The following is a 27936-nucleotide window of genomic DNA, read 5'->3' on the forward strand; positions in this document are numbered from 1 at the left end:
TCTGTCATCACTGAATCTGTGATCAGACAGTCAGTTACTGTCAGCAGAGAGAGCCAGGTCACCCAACTAGTCCACTTGGGGTCAACTGCTTTCTGTGTCCACCCAGCGTTTTAAGTCTCCCAGGTAAATCCAGTCCTTCTTTGGTTAATCTTCTTTATATTATTCACCTCTCGTCATCTGCCTCCAGTGTTCCGATCATCCTGGTTCCCATTGCTCCTGGACTTGATCTCATGCACTTTATAGTTTTTGTAAATAACCTTTCTGGTTTCCTGAGAGCACCTCTGAATGTTGGTAAGACAAATAACAAAAACCATGATAGTATTAAGGTCTAATGTGTCCACCATGTTGCTATTGACATTCACTCACTGTTCTGACTCTCAGATGCTCAGTCATTTCTTCATTCAAGATGCCACTTCTTTGTTTTCCTACTGCTCATCCCTTATTTTACACAGGTAAGCTCCCTGCTACTTAAATACCCATGTTGGTTCTTTTTTTCTTTTTTAAATCAAATTACATCCAAATCAGCCCATAGCCAATAAAAAACTACATAGAAAATGATGCCACTTGAACTTGAATTTTTGTGTGGCTGGGCCAAAACTATAAGCTGTATCTGTACCCTTCTTTCACATCATGACCATCCATTGATCGTCTAGCACCCTTCTCCCCAGTGGGGTCGGGGGGTGCTGGTGCCTCTCTCCAGCTTATGGGCGAGAGGCGGGGTCACCCTGGACAGATTGCCAGTCTGTCGCAGGGCAACACAGAGACAGACTGATACATAACTTGTGATTATACTCTTAATCACTGCATGAAACAATGGCTGGATCAAAAGAAACGAATGGTGGAAAGTTTTGATTGGCTTATGTCACTAGGGACAAATTTACATGATTTATTTATTACTTAAACTTTAACTATGCTCGGGTTTAGGTGGTTTCTCTGTTTTGAGATGATTCTGTCTCATCTGCTATAGAGAATACTCATACTCACAGAGTGTGGAAGAAGCCAGAAATGGTCAGCAGGCTTATGGAAGTTGGGATAAAATATTTTGTCACCTTCCCAGTTTTCCAGTGGATGTATGTCTCATCATTGTATCTTAAAATGACTTGGCTGAGCTTGGTCAACCTGGTTAGTATTCTAACCTTTCTGCAGAGCTCAGAATGCCTCAGCACTGGTGAAGTCTTTTTTATATACATCATTAAAGTTAATTAGGAAATGAAACTTATCCTTTAGAAACATTAGAAATTAGAAAACAGGGTCTGCTGTGTTTTTTTTCACATTATAAGTGATGGTTTATTATTGTGCGAAAGTATTTGGAGAAATCTAAATGTTGCCAGAGAAGGGAAAATTGGGTTCATACGCTCCACTGAATTGCACACGCAAAAACATTCTAAAACAAAAAATGTGGCGGGTGAAATGTTTGTGTTTTACCCTTTATTTTGATCTCCAAGCTGTTCCTGAATTGGTCACGTGGTACAACCCGCTTGTGAGGCTTCAAATGTCACAACCTGCTCCATCAGCACAAACCTCGATATGCACTTCATTAAAGTCCTCTTTGATTGCATGACACATGCTCTGAAGTCTCGGCACAGAAGACACAACCCAAGTTATTCTCCAGATGGGGATGACCTTGGGTTGACAAGCTCCTGGACAAATCTTAAGCTGGTTGGCAGCCTTGGATTGTCTCTGTTCTGTCACAACATCACTATGTTCGAACCTGCTCCGCCCTCCTCTGCACACCCAGTCAGTCAAACAAACGGACCCATTATCAAGACTTCATCTGGCTCACAGACCAGGAATATTCAGCTTCAATCATCTTACCTGATCTCACTCACCTCTCCCTCCCAGTATCTGGCTCACTGTTGTTCTCTCTCACCTACTTCTGTCTGCCCTCAGCGTGCTGACCCACATCAGGTGGTACCAGAGTATCACTCTGGTTCCCTGGTTTCCTTGCTGCGGACTTCAACATTTCACATTTGTATATAAATCTTTGAAACGGTTTTGTCGCCTGAGGGTTTTCTGCATGTGGTTCAGAGAAGTATTATTACAACTATGACAGAGGCATTACAAAATATTTTTCTAACTGATCTTTTTCTAACTCGACTAACCAGATTTGATCTTGAATTGATATTAAAGTTGACAGATAATTTGTTGGTCATTGGTGGATAGAGTAAAGCTCAATGCCCTCTTCAGACTCATAGAAGCACACTTTCTGTTGATCTGTTTAATATCACAAGGTAATTAAGCCATCAAGTTCCCAGAATGAATATGCTGCTGCCTCACAGGTTGGTACTGACTGAAATCTTAAAATAATGATTTAAAAGCTAGGGAAAGGGACTGGACTGAGGCTGTCTATGTGAAGGCCTTCAAATACCAGTCTAAGCTTATTATACTTCCATCAACTTATAATTCTATTTTATTTCGTGAAAAGATTTAGTAGAAAATTCAAACATGTCACTTGGATCCTTAATGTGCTCTGAACAAAGTGCATCACAAAGCAAGGGTGGCATTCATGGATGGATCAAGCAATAAATTTTAGACTGATTTATTTCAAAACTTTCTAGCTCCTTTTTGACTGACATATCTGCTTAGTTGATTTATGAAGTCTTTACTTTTTCTCTGGTTAACAGATTAAGCAAGTCAAGTCAAGCCTCCATTAAAAATTAAGTTAGATCTTGCAGCAAATTCATCCCATGACATATTCTGTCAATATGTTGTCACATATAGATGCATTACATTTTTCATATATTGAGAAAAATGTTGAGATTTTGTTACTCATTCCGGAAAGTGAAGCTCATTTAGTTTATATTTGCCACACATAGAAGTAAATATTTAAGGCCTTTATTTCTTGTCAATTTGTCAATTTTTTGACAATGAAAAGCCATGATTCCCCAAATTGACTGAACTTCAGGAAAACACAATGGACCAATGGACCAGCTGATAAGATGGTGCCCCAAATCATTCCTGACAGGAAACACTGGACTTTCAGCAATGTGGATTTTGTGTCCGTCCCTCTCTCTTCTTCCAGACTCTGGGTTGATTTCCAAATGAAATGCACACTTGATTTTTCTCTCCTCTCACTCCTGTCTCAGACCACTTCTAATAAAGCTCCCTTAAATTCTTACATGGACTTTGCTTGACAATCCTCTAAAGTTTGTGGTTGTCCCAATTGCATCTTTTCCTACCGCACTTTTGTCCCTCCACCCAACTTTAATCAAATATGCTTATTGCCCCTCCTTTTGGAGGGTGCCAATGACTGTCTTCTGAACATTTGTCCAGTCATCACTTCTCCCCATGAATGTACAGCCAACTGACTCATCATGAATGAACGTGTAGAAGCTCAGAGAAACTTCCCAGGAGTTTTGAGTTAACTAGCTGATAGGATTTGATATGACCAGTTTTCAATATTTAACTTTTTCCTAATATACAAATTTTCCCAAATTACTGAATTATGTGTTTTTATTCTATAAGCCATAATTATAATGAAATATTATATATATATATATATATATATATATATATATATATATATATATATATATATATATATATATATATATAATTTCATATTTTATATATATATATATATATATATAATTTCATATTTTATATATATATATATATATATATATATATATATATATATATATATATATATATATAAAATATACAAAATAAATATAAGAAATAAGGGCTTGAAATATTTCACTCTTTGTAATAAATATATTTAATGTATGAGTTTCCCTTTCTAAATTGGGTAACAAAAAACTTTTACTTTTCATGATGTACTTGTATAAATGGTAGGAGGAAAAGATCAGCTGAAATGAGAAAAAAAGTACCACGAATGTAAAGGCACTTTTCCATTAGCAACTCAGGCACTAACCAACTGATGAGCGGTTCAGTTCTACCCCAGGTTGTGAGATTATCCGTTATCCGGCCTGCTCCTCAGCTGTGTTCAACTTTTTGCTGATGTTTAAGGCCCAGATCAGCTGATTATTTCGCTATGAATGTAAATATAATTACAACCTTTTTTTATTTAGGCAATGGAGTGAAAAGATGGAAACCAATAGCTGTGCATAGACTTTATTATTTTTTAAACTAAATGAAAAATTAAATTCACATCACAAGTTAATATTACGTTGTTCTGGTGTTTCACACTGTAGAGGCAAAACAGTGGCTCTGTCAGAAAGCTGACCACAGTTGCACCGTCTCTCTCTTCTTTAGTATAGTCTGTATTTCAGAAGAACGAGCCGCTAGCAGCGCTGCTAATTCACAGCCATTCTCCTGCAGAAGTTACTGCATGTGTTCCTGCTGCTGCTCCTGATTATTTTCATAATTAAACTTCTCCTTACAGATCTCTGATAGCAGATGGCATGTCAATGGCCCACAGCTAAAGTTATATTCTAAACACTAAAGGTTGTTTTGCAGTTTACAGTGACAGAATCAATGAATGCTATCATCTGTAAATCAATCAATCGATCCTGCAAGTACTACCCCTGTAGTTGGTACTCAAATCTGAAAACAGCCAGGCTGAGCCACGCCGAATTTATTCATGGAAAGTGAATCTGACTGAGGCAAATCTAGACTTCCCGGCAAGAGGGGGCCTAGTGGAAAAGTGCCTTCAGAAATTTAAGTCACAACTTGGCTGAAAAAATTATAAGAAAAAAGACAACTGATAAATGCAAAATCACTCTGTGCATTTAGATCTGGGATATAGTTGCTAACACAAGGGCCTGCCACAATGCTCTACAGCAAAAAGAAAAAACGTTTCAAGCAATACCTCATTTCATTTCTTAAGATAAGGCCTTAATGTATTATCATATTACCTTAGCTGAGACATATATAATAATTCAGACATTTTTACTTAACCAGTACTTCACAAAACAATGGTTAGCTACTATGGCAATGTAAATGTGAATGTAATTTACAACACCAACTTCTATGATTCCACAAACACAAGTAAGTTAAGTGTGAACATAATCCAAAACTGAAATCCATCAGATTCTAATGTTTCTATTGACACTGTTGATGGAGTATCAATGGACCCATAAACCCTTCAGTAAAGGGTTTATAAACCTCCACTCGAATAGACGTGTATTTCTCTTTTGCCCTGAGACTTTTTTAGTTTAAGGAAAGTGGGAAACACAAACATTACTTGACTTATTTATGCCGGTTTAGGGTATAGACGTGAATTGATTTTCATTTGCTAAGTGGCCTCATGGATTTTAATAAATATTTTCAATTGAAGTATTAATATTATCAGTAAATGCTCTTGATAGGTTACTAACAAGAAAAAAATAAAAACTTTCAACCAGATAGAAGACTGCACCAAGAATTCAGCAACACAAACCATTGGAGCATTTTTGAGAATTGTTTGTGTGGTCCTTAAAGCTGCATGACCTAACTGTTATAATCAACGTGTAACTTTTAGAAACAGTACAGGTTTTACACCATATTGTGACTGCATAATATGAGCTAGATCATCTGGGGACAAATCAAGGTCCTTTGCCTTCTCGATGTGGTCCTACTGCCATCTGCAGTAATACACCGCTCAGTCAAAAACAACCAATCAGAGTCAGGAGGAGGGTTTTAGCCCTTTCAAACACTCTTGTGCATGCACTTCTCACACCCTGCCCTTTGCTCCCTGCTAGTTCTCCATACTAGAGTCTGCAGGCAAGGCGCATGGCCTCTGATGATGGTGAATAAACAGTTTTCCTGTAACAGTAAGCTGTTCGATGCACCATTAGTACATCGAGCAGTGGGTACACAACTGTAACTGACTTCATTAAGACTTTGCTTCTGGCCCTGATTGGATGGTTCTGAAGATAGCATTAGAAACACTGGGAGGAAGAAGACCAATTGTTTTATGGTGTACTGTCATGATATAGTGACAATTTTAACAATGTGTACTTCTTCAGGAAGCTAAGATGTTGCAGATCTATAAGCCTGTTGAAAACTTCATCTCTTGTGCTGTCTTCTCTTGGGGCAGCAGCCTTTAGGATCAAAGGGAAACTTTTGACTTGAATTGAGACTTATTTGTGATAAAAGTTACATACTGCAACTTTAACAAAGATCTTAAACTTAAATTTTTACTAGTTCAGTTAAAAATTGTGTATCTATTGTGTTTGACGATATTTATGAGAAAATAGAAATTTAAAATAAATGAAAATTATGTGATATTTTGCTTTCTTTGCTGATTTCAACATGTTAAATGCCTATGACAGATGTTAATACATTTGTGCTTGTGGAAATAAATTTAATTGATTTGAAATATATATATATATCTTTTTTTTATTTCACAAAAGTTTGTTATTATGTAAAACAGTTTAAAAATATAGAAAAGTGCTAAACTGAAAGCAAAGCATTTCTTGGCTTTGTGTAATTTCCAGAACAAGTTTGCAGCAAAGAAACATCCCATTCAATAATTTCTATTTACATTCTAGTTTGAGGGGAACCAAAATAGAATTTTCTGCTTTAAAGGGCAATTATTTTCATGTTAGATATAAAACCCAAGTATAAAACTAGTAAATAATTTGTTTATTTTTAAAAGCAGATATAAAAAATGGTACATTGCACTTTCCTGAGGGAAAAAACACCCTTGGGAAGCATTTGCTTATATGAATGACAGTGAATGTACTTATTGCTGCATTTAGAAAACAGTGTTTTCTGAACAAAAATAACTTTTTAGACTGAATAAATCAGAAGGGAATATGGTCACTTATTGCCAAAGTAATGTAAAGAAAAACATGTTTTTCTTTACATTACTTTTCTCAAAAATCCCCAAAACAGAAAAAGCCAGACTTGTGACAATGACGAGGAAAGAATTCTCCTTAGCAATGAAACAGCACTCTCAATGTAGAGAAACTTTGACTATTATATTAAAACCTCAGGAAACATGGCTTCCAGAAAAATATAGCAGGACTGAGCCATGAAGGCACAACACACTTCATGTCACAATTAGGACAGAAGAGTTTAGTGGACATAGCGGTGAGATTATCAAGTTCACTGCATGTGTTGATTGTGAATGTAGAGTTTTGACAAACTGTGTTGTTTTAAACTGATTTTCAATGTTTGCAGCTATTGTCAGAAGAAAGGCAAATATTTGTTTTAATCAGAAATTCATCTTCAGCTATTCCCTCTGCATGCTAAATAAAAAAGGCTGCAGCATCAACTCATAGCTGAATGAAATAGATTGTAAATCAATATTTTGACTTCCTTTCTAACTGCAATATTAGCATTAGGCTGAAGTGGAATACATAAGATAAAGAAATTGTGAAGATTGTCTTCAGAGTCTATGGATGACTGTGGGACTGATATGCAGGTATTATTACTTTACATGCAGTATGTTAAATCATTATTTAATATTTCAGCATCTCAGGGTTTGTTCCATGCATCTTTTTCTGAACTTGCAGGCCATTGAATTAGCAACTAATGACTGGCAGACAGCTCAGTGGAAAGTTAAATATCACATTCTTCTGTCACTGCATCCATCACCTTTAAAGCAAAAGGCATGAAGTCGGGTTGGTTACAGAACAGAAGCAGCTCAGAGTGAGAAGTTTGGATTTGGCTGTTGAAGACATGTCATGCAGTGGAGCAAGTCTTGAACAGATGTGCATTTCATCCAATTGTGTTTTAGTTCAAGTACTTCAAACATTTTATTAAACTGCTATAGTAATCCCATTCCTTCGCAATTGTAAGAAAAATTTTTTATATTAAAACAAAAGAATAATCTTAAAACCAACAAAAAAAAAAGAGATGTTTTAGATTTTAGACTCAAATAAAAGCAAATCGTTTCTGAAGTTCCCTTGTGGTCATTTGAGATGGTGGTTAAAGTCTAGCTTGGGTCCATGGTGACAGCAGAATTCCTCACGTTTCTTATCTCGTTGTCGCCATTGGGCCTAAGTGAATAAATGCAAAGACACCAATTCTTATCTTATGGGTTATGATATAGCACTCTTATTACTGTGTGAAGTTCCATCTATTTTCAAATCAATAACCCTATTCAAATGCCATACTTCTAATAAAAGCTTAATTACTACAGGTTGATTCATAATAGCTTGTATTTGCCTCACGGCTGCCATACATGGCATATGTGGTTACTGCAAGAAATTCTGCTTTCATTGGTTAATATTCTTCAGAGAAAATATCACATGAATTCTTTACCTTTTCCAGCTGTGCATTCTGTTTGGACTTGTACAGGAACTCTCCAACAGCCACAAACACAGAGAGAACAAGTCCAGCTGCCAGGACAATGAAGATCCCACCGATGTTCTGCACACCAAGGGCGCTGGCCTCCTTACTCTCCTCCTCTGGACAACCATTTCCTCGCCACCATTTCTCCTTCATCATGTGCAGTTTCCCTTCTTCCTGAAGTTGCAGAATGGCAATAGTGATCTTATCTCTGTATGGAGATCCTGAAGGCACAAAACACAAAAACATTAACAAGCAATGTTGCCGTCTTTTTCTTAACATTATTGTATCACCCAGAGAGATGCCAGTACTAATGTTCACAGTAAAACAGCTCTGCATTTTGAGTAAAATACTTTACTCAGTTACATTTGAATTACATCTGCTAATAAGTAATTCTTTAAGGTGCCAGTTTGCAGTCACAGCACGGGCTTTTCTTTATTTTCCCTGACATAACATGTCTTTTGCTCTAAGTCAGTGGTGTTTAAAAGATGAAAAGTAAGATTGGTGCAGAAAAGGAAGAGAGAAAAGTTCTGGAAACAGAGACAGCTGAATGTACAAAAATTGGAATGTTTATCTCAAACATTAGTAACAAAGAAGGACGTTGAAACGGGTAAGGCAAATAAATGTTCAGTCAAGTTGCAGTATTGTGTGGCATACAACATAAAATTGCTACATTAAATTATATTTAATGTTTAATATATTCATTTTGGGATTTTCATTACAAATATGCTAACATACCAGAGTTACTGAAAATAATTTAAAAAATAATTGAGAAAAAAAAAACACCCCACAGTGATGAACAGACCCAGTTCTCATGGTCCTTTAGGTGCTGTGCAAAAAGCACATAACAATGTACACAATACCAGTGGAAGGATTTAAGTTTGTTTGTTTTCTAGTCAATTTAGTTCCTGTCTCTTGATTATTCCTAGCTGTGTCTATGTTTCCTCGTTGGGTCCTCGTGTAACACTTATGGATTAAACAGCTAACTGCGGCTCAAATTCAGCATCAGAAGATTGTTCTTTTAAGGAGCCTGAGTTGTGAAATATCCATATAAATACGGACTGTGGGAGAACCACAGTGCTGGTTCTGGTTCTGTTGGACCTCAGTGCAGCTTTTGACATATGACTGAATCGACTGGAGAGTTGGGTTGGACTCTCCGGTTCGGTGCTCGACTGGTTTGAATCTTACATAAAGGACAAGGATTTCTTCTCATCAAAGAGGTCAAAGGTCACATGTGGGGTACCCCAAGGTTCAATCCTAGGACCCCTCTTATTCAATATTTATATTCTCCCACTAGCTCAGGTTATAACAGGAAATTATATTAGCTTCCATATCTATGCAGATGATACTCAGCTCTGCATTACGATGTCACCAGGTGACCTTTGACCCCATCCAATCACTGAATAAATGTTTAGAACAGATAAATGTGTGGATGTGCCAAAACTTTCTCCAGCTGAACAAAAACAAAACTGAAGTCATGATCTATAGACTATAGATCTATAGCTATAGATCTAGAGTCAATGCACAGCTTCAGTTATTACAACTAAAAACTAGCGATCAGACCAAAACCTGGGAGTCGTGATGGACTCGGACTTGAACCTTCAGAGCCACATAAAGACAGTTACAAAGTCGGCCTTCTATCACCTGAAGAACATCTCCAGGATTAGAGGACTAATGTCTCAGCCAGATCTAGAGAAACTCATCCATGCGTTTATCTTTCTTGCATTGATTATTGTAAGAGCGTCTTGTCCAACAAATCAATCCTCCAGCTGATCCAGAAGCTGCTGCTCCTGTTCTCACTAAAACCAGGAAGATAGAGACATAACAGCAGTTTTAAAGTCCCTCCACTGGCTCCCTGTAGCTCAAAGAATAGATTTTAAAATACTGTTGTTAGTTTATAAATCACTGAACGGTTTAGCATCACAATACATCAAAGATCTGCTGTTGTTGTATCAGAAAACTGTAAAACAGCAGAAACCCTGACACCTGATTAGAGTTTTATTTGAAATGTAATATGGAACAATGTATTGTTTATTCCATGATGCATGACTTTGTGTTTTTGTGTTTATGATGTAAAGCTCTTTGAAATGCCTTGCTGCTGAAATGTGCTATACAAATAAAATTTGCTTTGATTTGATTTGATGATCATTTCTGGCAAAACAATGCTCCAATGAGCAATTGAGCAGAAGTTTCACGTGCAAAAGCAATGCTGCTATCAAATAACAGACTCACCAGGCAATCCAATCAGTAGGTTCAAAGATGTGGATGAATTTGTGAGGAAGCTGCCAGCAGCAACCACAATCACAGTGGAAACAGGTGAAGAAGTTCAAACTGCAGCTGGAGGAGGGGCTTTAAAGAAGCTGACAGAGTTTGGGGCAACACAGGAAGTGGGCCCGCAAAAACAAAAGTCCCTAACTAACTGCGGGTTACACTTGTCAATGTGTCAAGATGTCATTGCTGTTTGTCTTCATTGCTAGAGCTTCCAGTGTTGAGTTCCTTGCTTCTAAGTTCACCTGTGATGCCTGGATTTCTGTTAATCTGTAAGAGCTTTAATAAAATCAACCTTTTTCACACCTCTACCTGGGTCCTACGCATCCATTCTCACCACCAGTTGTCATTTCATGACAACCAAATCAAACAGTATGACTGGAAACTGTCTATTCCTGAACCTGTGTTGAGGGTTGATTAAAGAAAAGATTTCAAAATTTGGTAAAATTTCACGAACCTCTCATTACACATCTGATTTTCTCTAGTTTTAAATTGAATAATACACCTAATCCAGTATGTTACTGAGGGTGGGCCAGTGTCCGTCCACCTAAAAAGGATCAAGTGGCGTGCCAGTAAGGTTGAAAAAACAATAACTTTGTCCCTCAACTGATAGGCCCCAACCATCAGGACTAACCCCCAAAAGCAACAGGGTGAAATTGTAAGTATTTCAGTATTATTTTAAATTAAACAGCAGAAAAGGCTTCACAAACACCTCCCCAAAATTTGGGGATTTTAGGACAAAATCAGAACAAGTGAATCAGAAAGGCTTCTTCAGATTTCCACCTATACTTCTGGATAAATCTTATCCAATTTGGATTTGTGAAGGTGCATCCAGTGAATAACTTTAAATTGAATTAAAAAGTGTATTGGACACTGTATTGGAGTGAATTCTCTCCAAACTTTAATCCAGATTGTCTCAATTTGAGATAAATTCTGCTCCCAAGTTGATTTTACTGCAGAGATGGGGGAGATGCAAATGTGAGCTGAGTCTCTAAATGGCAGAAATTGGCAAAAACTATCCTTTCTTAGTTGAATTAAATATCAATTTGTCAGTTATACTGTTAACTGGTTTATCTGGGAACCCTGGGATGGGGCCTAAAACATAATGCCTGGCTTGGAGGTACCTGAAAAATGAGACGTGGGGAGATTGAATTGAGAAGACAGCTGTGCAAAAGAGGCAAATTTATCTTCAATGAAAAGATCTTAGATCTCATGCCTTTTTTGAACCAAATATTAAAAGTGGCATCGATGAGGGGAAAAAAACATCGGATGGTATTGTATTGGAAAGTCTCATATTTCAAAGACCAAAGTATTTCCTAAATTGTAAGTAAATTCTGAACTGGAATAGTGATCGTCCAGTTTATGGAAAAAGGTGCAGATGCTCCGAATACTGAAGATAGAAATTGAGTCACAACCCAAATAGGATTATAATGTCCAGAATGACAAACATCACAAATTAGTTGCCCGGTAATAGTGTCTATAATTTGGAAGGGCCACTCCACCATCTTGTTTTGATTTCTGAAGATGATCTTTTCACAAGTGTGGCTTCTTTCCATTCCAAATGTATGTTAATATAATAGAATCAAGTTTTTTTTTTTAAATAGGCTTTTGAAAGAAACATGGGGAGGAAATGGAACAAGTGTAGATACCTGGGAACCACATTCATATGCATAGAAGTATTTTTTTTCAATCAGAAAAAAGCTTAGTCACAGAAACACCTAGGTAATCAAAGCTATATGTAGAAAAAGTACCACAATATTTGCAAGAGCAATGTTATCCAAATTTTATGGCAAGTGCTCACTTTAATTTAATTTGTACCCTGAGAGTTTTCCAAATGAAATGATAAGTTTTAAAGAAAAATAAATAGTTGTCTCTGTCCTGGAAACAAAAAGCAGCCTCTGGTATCACCCTCAATACAACCACCAGATCTGATGGCTCAATTGCAACTACAAAAAGACAGGGACTAAGACGGCGGTCCTGGAGGATCTGCCAGGACTGCCATTTGAATGATGTAGAATAAAGGTGATGTGTTATAACCATTGCTTAAGGGCTGGCATATAATAACTCTATCCGTGAAATAAATATCCTACAGAATCCAAATATTGCAAATGTTCCACTATTGAATGCCTTCTCTGCATCCATGGCCTGGATAAGGCATTCTGAGTCCCCTTGGCACATGGTGTACATGCTGTTAAACAGGCAGCACACATTTTGACAGTCAGTTGTCCTCAGAAGCTGCTGTCTACCAAATGCAGAGTTGAGCCTTAGTGAAAAACTAGCAACTGAAACTTTCTCTGATGACTGTGAGCTCAGCTGAGCTTTACTTCAGCCATGAATTTGGCATTACACCAGTGCCTAAATCAGCAATATGTCAATTAAAATCAGGTTTAATCCTGGAATCGGGAGAAACTGCAAGGCCCCCAGCTGACTTGCAGATACACTCACCGGCCATTTTATTAGGTACACCTTGCTAGTACTGGGTTCAACCCCTTTTTGCCTTTTCAGTTGGAATGGCACCATACAAGATTGTGATTGACAGCGTTGAGACTCACCTCCTGCCTTTGGTTTTTTTTTTTTTTTTTGAGACAGAAAAAAAAAGTACTAGGAGAAGGCAGAGGATTTTTCATTTTTTCTCCCAGATAAACTCTCAAACCATACTGTCATAACATAGTGACAGTATTACCAAATATATAAAGCATTATATTAAAATAAAAGTGACATACTGCAGCTTTAATGTCCCTTTGAAGAAGTAGATTGGACAGGCCAGGAGGGAAAGTGGCAGCAGATATCTGCATTTTAAATATAAGCTAAGCTAAATATGCTAAATGATTGACAATCTCAAACAGTTAACCCATCTCTCTTGGAGAAAAACTGGGTTACAAATCAAGACTGTGGTCTTTTGTCTGGCTTCTTTTTCTCTGTCTCCCTCTCTATTTTTTTCAAAACCCAACTTTGTAATATTTCTTAGCTGAAATGACTGCTGAACACTATCACTGTCAAGTGAACAAATCATTTCATGCAGATCCAAGGATTGTTCAGTTCAAATGTGGATATTTGCTTTGGAAGGGGTAACATTTAACTTTTACAGCTAAAAGAAATTTCAAAAATTATATTATTGGGGGTGTTGTGGTGGTGCAGGGGTTAAGCGCAAATCACATTAGGAGGCCTTAGTCCTTGACGTGGCTGTCGCAAGTGTGATTCACTTCCTGGTGGCCTTTACTGCATGTCTTCCCTCTCTCTTTACCAATTTTCCTGTCTGAGCGTTTTCAAATAAAGGCTACTTGAGCCAAAGAAAGACTTAAAAAATTATAATTTTATTATTGACAGGGTCCCAAAGGTCTCAGAATGTTTTTTATTCTATTTCTATAGCTATATAAAAATTCCTTTTTTTGGGGGGCCCCGTGTCAGTCAAGGGCCTTTGGAATTGTCCTAACTTTTTTCTCCTATATGGTGAAAAAAACTTCACCGCTATCTGCTTTCAATGCATTTAGTGAGCTCAGCATTCATCTGACATGCTGCAAGAATCCAGCATGTCAGATGAATAATTTGCTATCACTAACACAGAATATGACCTTGAAACAAAGCAAAGCATGAAGTGTGAAAACCAAGGACCACAGAACACAGTTAAAATTGAACAGGCAAAACAGGCACCTGCCAGAGCAGGTGTTCTGTCCAGCAAGGGTTCTTATCATGACAAAAGGTATTTATCTGCCAGCTGTGCTTCTATGCCATTTTCCACAGACATTTTAACTCCATAGTGCAAAACAAGTCATGTTGTGCACTGGAATATCTATGAGCTTTTTTTGCCAAAGAGTCAGCCCTCATGGTTGCTCATTCTGTCTAGTGAAGCACAGTGCATATTTATATTTTGCATTAGACAGCTTTTTATGTTCAAATATAGGGCCCTGCCTAGGTTTACCTGCTAGAGCCCAAGAAGTAGTAGCTTCACAGGCTTCACTGTGGTATTTAGACACATATGTTACAGCCTGGTCTCTTTTTAATCTTAATATTACTTTTATTATAAGGCAGGCTAGCTTCGAGTAGCGCTTCAATAATGTCAGAGTATAATCCAGTTATATTGGTCTATTTCCAATATTAGAGCAGTTACAGTCTGTACAAGTAACTGCCTCTCTTGGTATTTTAACGCTACACAACAATTGATCAGTTTGGGCATAGTAACGGGCTATTTGTTCAGAAGATAAAGAAGACATGTCTATATGTGTCTGATTTTGATTACTGTTCCCATTTACAGTTGAGGATATATGCTCAACTGTAAATGAGCATATATCTACTTGACACCTCAAAGGGATGTGATCAACAGTGGATATATTGTACAAGATATTAATATGTACCAAAGCAGCATGAGCATCTGCTGTAGATACAATACTCCAACCAGGAAGTAGTATGTCAGGCTTCACTTATATGAGTTTAGCTTGCAGCTGGCAAAAGTTCTTTATGACAATATTAAGTTAGCATCTGTACAAAAATGAATCAGGTGTTTAGCCATCAGCGAGTTTTTATCTGAGATGTCTGCATTCATGTAACCCATAACATAGAGATACTTTTTGACTTCTCAGTTTGCATGAAAGAGCTAATGTAAGCAAGTTTACTAAGATATTCTTCTCTGTTATGATGACATTCATATGGAGCATAGACATTTAAAATAATAAATTCTTTGTCATACTGCTTCACATGTACTGTGATACACCAAGTCACACCTAATCTATTGGCATTTATCACAAAGTCCAGGATTTTTTCTCCATAATATAGCCACCCCTCCTTAAATCCTGTTTTGCTGAAAAGGTTTCTTGCAATCACAAGATATCACAATGCTGCAACAACTGGTCAACAACCAGTCAGCAAGCTTTTTCATCTGCACTCTGCCCTAAGCGCAGGCCACGACAGAGATGACTTTAATGTCCATGATATTTATGTCTTTGTGCTCACGCCAGCAGTAGGCGCACATATGTCCATGGAAGAAAAGGGTAGCGTTAGCGCCAATGGAAGTTTTCTGTGGCTGGTAAAAACATCTCAGATTAGTTTCCTCAGGTCAAAGCTCTGGTTGTACATGACAGCCACATCACTACATTCTGCTTCTGCCTTGAATGAGGCATACCTGGTATTAACAGTCGTGATTATGCCCTAGTTTGGCTTCATCATAACTGCATAGCGTTTCCGCTTCCAAGTCAGGTGACTGTGATATGTCTATATAATTTTGATTAAATAAAAGCATTTTATGATCAAATTCCACCACAATATTATTTAGGCACGTTCTCAATAAGATACTCACTATTTTAAATTACACTACTTTGCTTTGTTATATGATAAAATCTGACCAAAGCGCCAAAACTTCTACACTGAAATGCTGTGATGTAACAAAATGAATTTGATAGAGAAAAGTCAAGTCACTTTCAATGTAGCACTCACTGCACAGTGGCCTGATAACATGACGCCAAATTCTGACCCTACCATCTAAATGTCACAGCAAAAATTGAGACCAGGCAACATTTTTCATTGCAGAACCAATCATTTATGTGACTGTACTAGCCTTGTAGGGACTACAGTCACTACAAGACTTCAAAACTTTACTCAGAATTAAATATAAGAGTCATACAGATTACTACTATCTGGTCATTTCATGGAGTTTGCCTCTATGAGCCAGCAGTCTATTTCAGATGCCAGTGGAAAGGGGCAGGATAACTCATAGACAGTCTGCAAATCCTTTACAGAAGCCAATTAAACAAACTCCTCTCCATTCTCACTTCCCTTATCAAGCCAGAATCACCATCATTGATCTCACAATTCTTTTGTGGACTGTAGCAGAAAATGCACCATATTTCTTCAACATATTCTTAGCAAAATTTAAACAGAAATCCCTCCGTCTAGGAGGGATTTCTCCTAGATGGAGGGATTGTCCAATGTTCCTTTTTCTGAATAAAATAAAAAACACATGTAGCACATTCCAACACATTCCGAACTATAGAGTGCGTCACACTATATAAGCGGCACACACAAAGTTTAAAAACAAAAACAAAACGGAACTGTATACATATAAGCTGCACTGGGCTGCATCCGTAACAAATCTGCTATTAAGGACGCAGCCCTGCTTCTCCAATGCCCAACCACAGATACATTCACGCTGAGCTTACATGCAGCGGCTCTATTTCCCTCATGTATTGCCAAATCTTTGGCCTTCAATTTAAAAGCTGCATCATATGAACTTCTTCATGTGGTTTCCATGATGAAGGGGAATGAGTTCAAAAACATTTCTCCATTGTGCTTGCTGATAGCATGTGCTTGTACTTTCTTCTTTGAGTTCCAATTTTGACTTCCAATGATTCATTTCCTGTAATAAGAGCCTCCTGGTGGTCGAAGAAAAATCCACAGCAAAGCCACACTGGGCTGCAAGCCGCATGGATCAAATAATTATTTGTCCAATTTCATAACAATATCATAATGTGTAGCACAGATAACATGTTCTTTGGTGAGGGTATTTTTTATTTATTTCAATCAAGTCAGTCTTCTGTAGTCCAATTTTGGTGAGCCTGTGTTAATTTTAACCTCAGTTTCCTGTGTTTAGCTGACTGTAGTGGCACCCGGTGTGGTCTTCTGCTGCTGTAGACCATCTGACTCAAAGTTTGACGTGCTGTCCATTCAGAGATGCTCTTCTGCATACCTCAGTTATAATGAGTGGTTATTTCAATCAATCAATCAAATTTTATTTGTGTAGCACATTTCAGCAAGGCACTTCAAAGTGCTTTACATCATAAACACGAACACAAAGTCATGCAACATATAATAAACAATACATTGTTCCATATTACATTTCAAAAACAATTCTAAACAGGTGTGTTTTTTAATTGCGATTTAAAAGAAGTCAGGGTTTCTGCTGTTTTACAGTTTTCTGGAAGTTTGTTCCAAAGTTTTGATGCATAGATCCTGAAAGCTGCTTCGCCTCTCTTGGTTCTGGTTCTGGGGATGCAGAGCAGAACAGAACCAGAACCTGAGAGGTCTGGAAGGTTGATACAACAACAGCAGATCTTTGATGTATTTTGGTGCTAAACCGTTCAGTGATTTATAAACTAACAACATATTTTAAAATCTATTCTTTGAGCTACAGGGAGCCAGTGGAGGGACTTTAAAACTGCTGTTATGTCTCTATCTTCCTGGTTTTAGTGAGAACAGGAGCAGCAGCTTCTGGATCAGCTGGAGGTTTGATTTGTTGGACAGGCCTGTGAAGACGCTGTTACAATAATCAATGCAACTAAAGATAAACGCATGAATGAGTTTCTCTAGATCTGGCTGAGACATTAGTCCTCTAATCCTGGATGTTCTTCAGGTGATAGAAGGCCGACTTTGTAACTGTCTTTATGTGGCTCGCAAGGTTCAGGTCAGAGGTCATCACTACTCCCAGGTTCGGGTTGGTCGCTAGTTTTTAGTTGTAATAACTGAAGCTGTGCATTGATTCTAGATCTATAGCTCTAGAACTATAGCTCTAGATCTATAGATCTATACCTCTAGATCGTTCCTCCTTAGGTCCAAAAATAATGACTTCAGTTTTGTTTCTGTTCAACTGGAAAAAGTTTTGGCACATCCACACATTTATCTGTTCTAGACATTTATTCAGTGATTGGATGGGGTCAAAGGTCACCTGGTGACATTGTAATGTAGAGCTGTGTGTCATCCGCATAGATATGGAAGCTAATATTATTTCCTGTTATAACCTGAGCTAGTGGGAGAATATAATATTAAATAAGAGGGGTCCTAAGATTGAACCTTGGGGTACCCCACATGTGACCTTTGACCTCTTTGATAAGAAGTTTTCAATTGAAACAAAGAAATCCCTGTTCTTTATGTAAGATTCAAAACCAGTCGAGCACCGAACCGGAGAGTCCAACCCAACTTTCAAGTCGATTCAATAATATGTCAAAAGCTGCACTGAGGTCCAACAGAACCAGAACCAGCACTGTGGTTCTCCCACAGTCCGTATTTATATGAATATCATTGAATACTTTGACTAGGCCAGTCTCCGTGCTGTGGTGAGCACGAAAACCAGACTGGAAAGTGTCAAAGCAGTTGGTCATCATGAGGAAACTATTTAATTGTTTACACAGTTTTTTCAATAACTTTGAGGTTTGAGATTGGCCTGTAATTTCTTATAATTTCTGCTAGGGTTTTATAATGAGTAGTTGAAATTGGGTAATTTTTCATGTATTTGTTCTGTTTGGGTTCAGCAATGGTTCTGGCTTTAGAGTTGATGTGCAGATTAATCCTCTGATTCTTTGAATTTTCTCTGAAAAGAAGCTGGAAAACTTGTTCCATCAGCATTAGATTGGATTCATGTGGTAACGTCATAGGAGGGTTTGTGAGCCTGTCAACTGTTGCAAATAAAGCTCCAGCATTGTTCATGTTTTTGTTTATGACATCTGCAAAGAAAGCCTCCCTTGCATGTTTTAGTGTTGAGTGATAGTTACGTAGTCTTTCTTTATAGATGTCGTTATGAACGTGAAGTTGAGTTTTACGCCATTTGAGTTACTATTGCTGCTCTATCAGCTCGGACCAGTCTAGCTGTTCTCAACAAGGCATTTGCGTCTACTGAACTGCTTGCTGCTCCTAAATGTGGAAAAATAAATTAGTGTCATTTCTTTCAGTTCCTTACAATAAAGAATCTGAACTAAGCAGTTCAGAAAAACGACTGATTATTGTGGTCATGCTGACCAGCCTGAACATTCATGCCAGATTCACTTATGGTGAACCACCTTTAGTGTAGCAGAGAGTATCGGGGAGGATGTGAGCAGCACATACACAAGGGTGATTTATGGTGCTACCTAGCTATGTTTGCTTGTTTTTGACTGGTCGCAGTTGTTACTGCATGTATGTTTCCCCATTTCAAGTTGCTGCTGAGCTTCTGCAGCTTAAGCAAGAGCAGCTAGTTCCACTCTGCCTCTCAATGAGCAGAGTATAAAGCTAGGCGGGGAACTAATCTTAGGGCCTCTTGACCAACTGGGCAGTAGTTTTGGGGTGGTTTGATGGAAGCTGGTATTTTGAAGGGAAAGAGTGTCCATTAATTCCTTTGTTGCAGGTTTGCAACTGAGGGGGACCTTGTTTATGAAGCTATGAGGGTCATAGTCTCTCCCAGGTTTTTCCTTTCAGCCTCAAGATTCTTCTTGGATTATTTTTGGATTATTTGTTACATTCCACGTCATACCTTCAGGCTGCCTTACGGATGTGACACAGTGTATTTGGTGTAGATAACAGAAATTTCATAAGGCAAAGGAAAAGGAGCTTAATTTTTTTCACAGATTATTTGTCTTATCTTAGGTCATGAAAGGACACATAATAGTGATACCTGCAATTGCAGAACCAATCATTTTCGATTGTGACATAATTAGGAACAGAACAACTCATAATGACTGTGGCCAGGTGATGTGTTAACTGAAAGTACACTAGAAAACAGAAAATAAAAATTTGTGTTTCATAATGACCAATATGATTGAAAAACTTTGCAAACCTGAAAAAAACCCCATCTCAACTCTAAAATATTTCAAACAAACAATAACTGCCAAATTATTGACAAAGTGACGTAAGGACAACCGAGTCAATATTTCAAATGGGACAATATAATGCCCCGATTGAGATGCCTTTATGGGCAAAGCTTAAAGATGCATGTGAGCAAGGTGGTCTACAAACCTGAATCACACATACGTATATACATCAGTTGTGTCAGGAGGAATTGACCAAAAAAGTCCAAACAACTAAAGAGAGGAGCAACCAATAAGATACTCAAATTGTTTCACTAAAGTCTTCTAGTTTAAAAGACATTTTTTCTAAGACTAAGGAAAAATGATGGAAACTTCTTCATCTGGAAAATCATCTGCTATGATTCTAGCCCATCAGCCTATTGTTATCCCGCTAAGCAGGGGTGTCAACATCCAGTCCTGGAGGGCCGGTGTCCTGCAAAATTTTAGATGTGCCTCTGCTGCACCACCTGAATAGAATAATTAGGTCATTAGCAAGGCTCTGGAGAACAAGGAGGAGGTAATTAAGCCATTTCATTCCTGTCTTTTGTACCTGTGAAACATCTAAAAAACTGCAGGACAGCGGCCCTCGAGGACTGGAGTTTGACACCCCTGTGCTAAGCCCTCTCACCTTAGCAATCAAGCTCATCTGGTCACCTGCATGCTGCTGTGCTGCAGTGAATCATGCTCAAGACATAATCCCTGTTCTCCTGCAATTATACTTAGCTCTCTGGCAGGCAGACAGTTCCAGATGTTTAAAGCCCACAAATGAGTAGATATCCAGCATTTCCTTCTTTGCCTGACCATGTCATGACTATGTTTTGTCTTTTATATCTCCCTGACTTTCCTTGCCGGTCGGGTACTCCACTGGCTTCTGTTATCTAGACATGTCCCTGTTTCTCCTCTTGACTCCCGCCTTCTGCTTCGTCTCTGAATCTCAACCTGATTACCTTCATCTGCCTTACCTGTTTCTGTGGCCTGACTCCTGATTCTTGCCTGACCCTTGAATAAGACCACTGTGCTACCAGAGTTCTTGCTTTGGATCAGTCAGTTCATGGCAACCAACACTCCCAGAGATGACACCTTACACTGCCTACTCACCATAGTCTCGCCGAGGAACAAGATTCTGTCCCTGTTTCCCACGAATTTTGAGAATGTTAATGGCTTTCCCTTTGACATTAAGATTATTACAAACCACTAGCCAGATTCTCTGTCCTCAGTGGTGCCTAGTCCTGCTGTTAGTGGTTTCCTGTTCCCCACACATTCATATTACAGTAAACCATTCAGTGCTGTACTATTGTGTTCTGGCTGAAATTTTGGGTTCTTCATTTTGAGCGTTACTCCTCTCAAATAGCTCCCTCATTATTTTACAATTTAACAAGGACATCATTTTAGAGGGTCTGCACAACCCACTGTTTTTCAAGTTTGCTAGTTCTTTCTTTGGGTTTTGTCAGGTACTCCATCTTCCTCCCACAATTTAAAAACATGACTGATAGGTGAACTGGTTAATCTTATCTGTCCCTATGTGTGTGTCTTCAAAGTTTTTGTCCGTTTGTTCTGTGATGCCCTGTAATAGAGTGTCGACCTTTATACTCTGTGCCCTTTGCTCAATGATTCTGGGGTTAAGCATCAGGAATCCTAACTGAAATGAATGAAAAGGAAAAGTTTAGTCTGATTTATTATCGTATAATAAGGTCAAAGGTTTGTCATTTTATGTAGTTGTCAATATTTAATAATGACTGTGTACCAAAAAATATTTTCTTCTGTTTTTTGCTTTCTCAAACAGTCCATCTGTGGTTTACCAACCACTTCATAAATCTAAATATTGTCTTCCCAGTAGAAGCTTAATGCTGTGAACACATCATTTGAATGTGCTCCAACATAGAGTCAGAGTGGACACTTGGCTTTAACAGTGTCCAGGTGCTAATGTCGGTTGCTGAAACAGGTTGCTTTATAGTTCGATGGTGCACATATGGCAAAGAATACTAAAAGGGTGGGAAATCTATCCAACACCCTTTGACACAAGAACTATTGACAAGGGAGCGGTGATGCAAATGAGGTTCCTTACAATCTGCTATGCACATGATGCCATTCGAAAACACTGCCTTTTAAGACTTTCATTGCTTTTAAGTTTCTGTCTTTTTCTTTCTTAGTGAAACAGGTATGAGTTAAATGAATATAAAATAACCACAATAAACAATGAGAGAAATCTGAAAAATTTACAAAGGCTTTCATACCATAGTCTAATACATGCATACGCTCTTGTGCACAGACACACATTGCAGAAAACCACAGAAGGGACCGCATCAGTCAAGAAAGCAATCACCCAAAGCAAATATTGCCTCCCTCTGATGCCAAACAGTCATTCAAATTACCATTTGTGGCTGACCAACAGAGAATACACGAGCAGCAGCAAATGACCTCTCCAACATGCACACTCCTCAAGGACATTTTCCTCATTCATCTAGAAACTCATACTGATATCATATATTCCCCACGTGAGTAATTGTTTAAAGAATATGTGACTGTGGGACTACAGTCACTACAAGACTTCAAAACTTTACTCAGAATTAATATAAGAGTCATACAGATTACTACTATCTGGTCATTTCATGGAGTTTGCCTCTATGAGCCAGCAATCTATTTCAGATGCCAGTGGAAAGGGGCAGGATAACTCATAGACAGTCTGCAAATCCTTTACAGAAGCCAATTAAACAAACTCCTCTCCATTCTCACTTCCCTTATCAAGCCAGAATCACCATCATTGATCTCACAATTCTTTTGTGGACTGTAGGAGAAAATGCACCATATTTCTTCAACATATTCTTAGCAAAATTTAAACAGAAATCCCTCCGTCTAGGAGGGATTTCCCTAGATGGAGGGATTGTCCAATGTTCCTTTTTTCTGAATAAAATAAAAAACACATGTAGCACATTCCAACACATATTCCGAACTATAGAGTGCGTCACACTATATAAGCGGCACACACAAAGTTTAAAAAACAAAACAAAACGGAACTGTATACATATAAGCTGCACTGGGCTGCATCCGTAACAAATCTGCTATTAAGGACGCAGCCCTGCTTCTCCAATGCCAACCACAGATACATTCACGCTGAGCTTACATGCAGCGGCTCTATTTCCCTCATGTATTGCCAAATCTTTGGCCTTCAATTAAAAGCGCATCATATGAACTTCTTCATGTGGTTTTCCATGATGAAGGGGAATGAGTTCAAAAACATTTCTCCATTGTGCTTGCTGATAGCATGTGCTTGTACTTCTTCTTTGAGTTCCAATTTTGACTTCCAATGATTCATTTCTGTAATAAGAGCCTCTGGTGGTCGAAGAAAAATCCACAGCAAAGCCACACTGGGCCTGCAAGCCGCATGGATCAAAGCGTGGGAAAAAAGTAGCGGCTTTAGTCCTTAAAATACAGTATATGTTAAACTGATCTCAGACAGAAGAGCTGATGTAAGCGCCTACATAAGTATATTATTGTATTATGCACAATAGGGGTCCATAATAATTATTTGTCCAATTTCATAACAATATCATAATGTGTAGCACAGTTAACGTGTTCTGTGGTGAGGGTATTTTTAATTTCTTTCAATCAAGCTCTCGCATTCCTGCATGAGACCTACTGGAGTTCAAGTGATGTTGATGTAATTGGAGAAAACAACTTTCTTACTGGAATCAAGTAATTTTAAAATTCCTGATGACAGGTTTTTCTGTATTATGACAGAAAACCTGTCATAATTTTTCCAATGTATAAAGTAATATATTAATTGCCCAAGGATGTTCACAAAAACATAACTATGAACAGAAGGTCAGAAAAAAATCCCAAACTGGAAAGGTCCAACCATATGAATGCAGCCTAAAAAAACTGAGCATATAATGACTGCAGTTGGAAGGATAGATTTTTTATTAGAGGATAAGAGAAAGACAATATTCTGGCTTTGTTTAACAAATGTGACAGAAAATTGAAAGGAAAACAGCAAAACCTTTAACACATCAAATTTAAACAGCCAATTCAAACACAATCATCCCTTTGACGGAGTATTCAAAGTCTTTAGGACACCCCATGATGCTAACGATGGTAGCAACATGTCGCCCTTCAACTCAAATCCATTTCCACGCTTTTCACACAACAAGAAAATTAGCTTGAGAGACTGAAGTAATTCGAGATCTCATGATCTATGATGGTGCTTGACTACCAGCTCTCCACCTTCATCAAAAATGGAGGCTGTTTCCTGCTCATTAGCCATCTGGAGCCGGGTTTTATCATACCGAGCCTCTGCCACTTTTCTGATGTGTGCAATGCCAGGTAAGTATGATGCAATTGCCAAATGCATTCACATTTGATTGGCAGCAACATTTAATGTAATGCTGCCCCAAAACAGCTTTTTTTCACTTTATTTGGAAAAAATACACAAAAAATACAAAACATATCTCCAATACATAATTTCTTTTTATAATTTTGTTCTATTTATTGAAGAAATTAAAATACATGGGGAACATGTATTTTTTTTTTCATTTTTATTTAGGAAACCCAAAGAGAAGAGGAGGGAAGTGACACATGGTTTTGTTCCAGAAAACTGTAAAAACAGCAGAAACCTGACTTCCTTCAAATCTCAACTAAAAACACACCTGTTTAGAATTTTATTTGAAATGTTATTGAATTGAATTTTATTGAAAACTCACATTGTTCTGAGCCAAAGTTCTAAGAAAAGCCTGCTGTATCAAATATGATACAAAAATATATCATAAAATAAATAACATAGCAACATTTTGCTTCAAGGCTTCATGAAGTTCCTAGTTCTAAAAAATGTTTATTTTCTGAGTATTTTTTTGATGGTCAGGCTTTTTCTTCTTGTTTAAATAGTTGCATGCCATTATAATGTCTCGTATTATTCAGTGTATAATTTTCTTTCAAGCATTGACAAAAACACTTTTACAAATTGAAAACCAATACTGACATGAAACTCTCAGATCGGCATTGTCTAATTTACAGGTTCTTTGTTTTCCAGACCATATTTATTTCTCAAAGACTCAAAGCTTTTGCCAAATTTGCAAAGTTTTGTGGTCCTGCCATGACTTTAGTGGGACTCTAGCACTGAGTAATCTGAGATAGATCATTTTTATTTGAAGTATGGTTGTTATTAGATGTCTTCCAATACTTGTGCCTCCCATAACTTTCCATCCTGCTGAGAAGATTGGTGAACACAGACAGGTTAGTGGTCGAAACTAGACTGCAAACCACTTCTAAAAAAGAACAATCTGGACAAATCACTACTGCAGAATTACAGACTGACCTTGACCTCTTGACCTCTCATTCATCAGCAAAGTTATTGAAAACTGTGTAAACAATTAAATAGTTTCCTCATGATGACCAACTGCTTTGACTTTCCAGTCTGTTTTCGTGCTCACCAGCACGGAGACTGGCCTAGTCAAAGTATTCAATGATATTCATATAAATACGGACTGTGGGAGAACCACGGTGCTGGTTCTGGTTCTGTTGGATCTCAGTGCAGCTTTTGACATATTACTGAATCGACTAGAGAGTTGGGTTGGACTCTCCGGTTCGGTGCTCGACTGGTTTGAATCTTACATAAAGGACAAGGATTTCTTCTCATCAAAGAGGTCAAAGGTCACATGTTGGGTACCCCGAGGTTCAATCTTAGGACCCCTCTTATTTAATATTTATATTCTCCCACTAGCTCAGGTTATAACAGGAAATAATATTAGCTTCCATATCTATGCGGATGACACACAGCTCTACATTACGATGTCACCAGGTGACCTTTGACCCCATCCAATCACTGAATAAATGTCTAGAACAGATAAATGTGTGGATGTGCCAAAACTTTCTCCAGCTGAACAGAAACAAAACTGAAGTCATGATTTTTGGACCTAAAAAGGAACAATCTAGAGCTACAGATCTAGAGCTATAGATCTAGAGCTATAGATCTAGAGCTATAGAGCTATAGATGTATAGCTCTAGATCTAGAGCTATAGATCTAGAGCTATAGAGCTATAGATCTAGAGCTATAGAGCTATAGCGCCATAGATCTAGAGCTATAGATCTAGAGTCAATGCACAGCTTCAGTTATTACAACTAAAAACTAGCAATCAGCCTGAAACCTGGGAGTCGTGATGGACTCGGACTTGAACCTTCAGAGCCACATAAAGACAGTTACAAAGTCGGCCTTCTATCACCTGAAGAACATCTCCAGGATTAGAGGACTAATGTCTCAGCCAGATCTAGAGAAACTCATCCATGCGTTTATCTTTAGTTGCATTGATTATTGTAACAGCGTCTTCACAGGCCTGTCCAACAAATCAATCCTCCAGCTGATCCAGAAGCTGCTGCTCCTGTTCTCACTAAAACCAGGAAGATAGAGACATAACAGCAGTTTTAAAGTCCCTCCACTGGCTCCCTGTAGCTCAAAGAATAGATTTTAAAATACTGTTGTTAGTTTATAAATCACTGAATGGTTTAGCACCACAATACATCAAAGATCTGCTGTTGTTGTATCAATCTTCCAGACTCTCAGGTCTTCTGGTTCTGGTTCTGGTTCTGCTCTGCATCCCCAGAACCATAACCAAGAGAGGAGAAGCAGCTTTCAGCATCTATGCACCAAACATATGGAACAAACTTCCAGAAAACTGTAAAACAGCAGAAACCCTGACACCTGATTAGAGTTTTATTTGAAATGTAATATGGAACAATGTATTGTTTATTCCATGATGCATGACTTTGTGTTTTTGTGTTTATGATGTAAAGCTCTTTGAAATGCCTTGCTGCTGAAATGTGCTATACAAATAAAATTTGATTTGATTTTGATTTTCCAGGGTAATCATAAATGCAGAGAAGGCTCATTCTGAATTTTACACCTATCTCTGTTTTCTCCCCCTCTATAAAAAAACAATATATTAATCCATCCCAATTTAAAAATTATTTCTGGGGTACTTCTACTGGAACACATTGGAAAAAATATAATAAACATGGGAGAATTTTAATTTTGATGGACAGAATTCTGGAACTAAAGGACAGGAAAAGGGGGCACATTTCACTGGTGTATATCTGATTTATTTCTCACATTTAGAGGACAATAGTTGTGGTCAAATAACTTTCCAAAATATTGGGATATGTTAATTCCAAGGAGATGAAAATTCTCTCTTGTTTGTTTTACTTTTTCTAATATCTCCCAGAGGAATGATAGAGCTTTGATAGTAATTTGGTGTACATCCTATAAATTACTTCAACAAGTATCAAGAAAAAAAACACAAACTTACATTTTACCTCACCAAGACATGCACTGTACATTTGATGTACATACCCATTGGTGTTCCAACCCCATAAGCTTTGGAGTCAATAAGGCCTCCAATCTGTGTGAGGTTGCAGTTGCGTTGGGTTACAAACTCGATGGTCGTAGACTCCATGAGAAATGCGTAGTCAGAGGTGAGTACACGGTGAATCCCTTCCTCAATATTCTTCACCATTACTGAGTGCCTCCGACTGCTCATAAACTCCCACATCTTATCGTATGTAGAGATCTTTGTTTTCTGTAAGGAGACACGTGATGTGGAAGAAAGAATGTTAATGGTCTTATTGACCAAAGAAAAAAAAAAGTTTACATATTTTATTTCAATCCTAGAACTCAATCTGGCTACATCAGTCCTACAGAACCCTTTGCATTGAGGAACATTCAGCTTGTCTGTAGAAAAACATATAATTTGCTTGTAAAGAATGTTAATATAGAGTCCATACCTCTATGTGCTTTCTATCTGCTTAAGTTTGCTTAAAAGAGATATATAATCTGAAGGAGATGAGTGTGGGTCAAAATACCTGAGATTCAAAAGATCCCTCCCCTTTTTTAAAATAACTAACATTAAGATAATATCTCAATGTAGCTAATGAGCAAGTGTTCAGGTGTTTTCTTGTGTGAAAATCTTGAGTGAAAATA

General features: G+C 37.8%; 1 protein-coding gene across 3 annotated transcripts in view; it reads right to left on the reverse strand.

The window, feature by feature from the left end:
* Positions 1–27936, reverse strand: part of grik2 (glutamate receptor, ionotropic, kainate 2) — a 303200-nt gene that overhangs the window by 19756 nt on the left and 255508 nt on the right. For 2 of the 3 annotated variants that reach the window (XM_055023183.1, XM_055023182.1), the window contains 2 exons: positions 27310–27535; positions 8158–8408 (listed from right to left, as the gene is read on the reverse strand). In XM_055023183.1, coding sequence (XP_054879158.1) covers positions 8158–8408; positions 27310–27535 — 477 coding nt within the window. Of the gene's footprint in view, positions 1–7864; positions 7893–8157; positions 8409–27309; positions 27536–27936 lie in introns of all 3 variants that reach the window. The other variant, XM_055023180.1, reaches the window with a different exon arrangement.

This window comes from Poeciliopsis prolifica, unplaced genomic scaffold, assembly GCF_027474105.1.
Source record: "Poeciliopsis prolifica strain line A6 unplaced genomic scaffold, Auburn_PproV2 SCAFFOLD096, whole genome shotgun sequence".
NCBI classification, from domain to species: domain Eukaryota; kingdom Metazoa; phylum Chordata; class Actinopteri; order Cyprinodontiformes; family Poeciliidae; genus Poeciliopsis; species Poeciliopsis prolifica.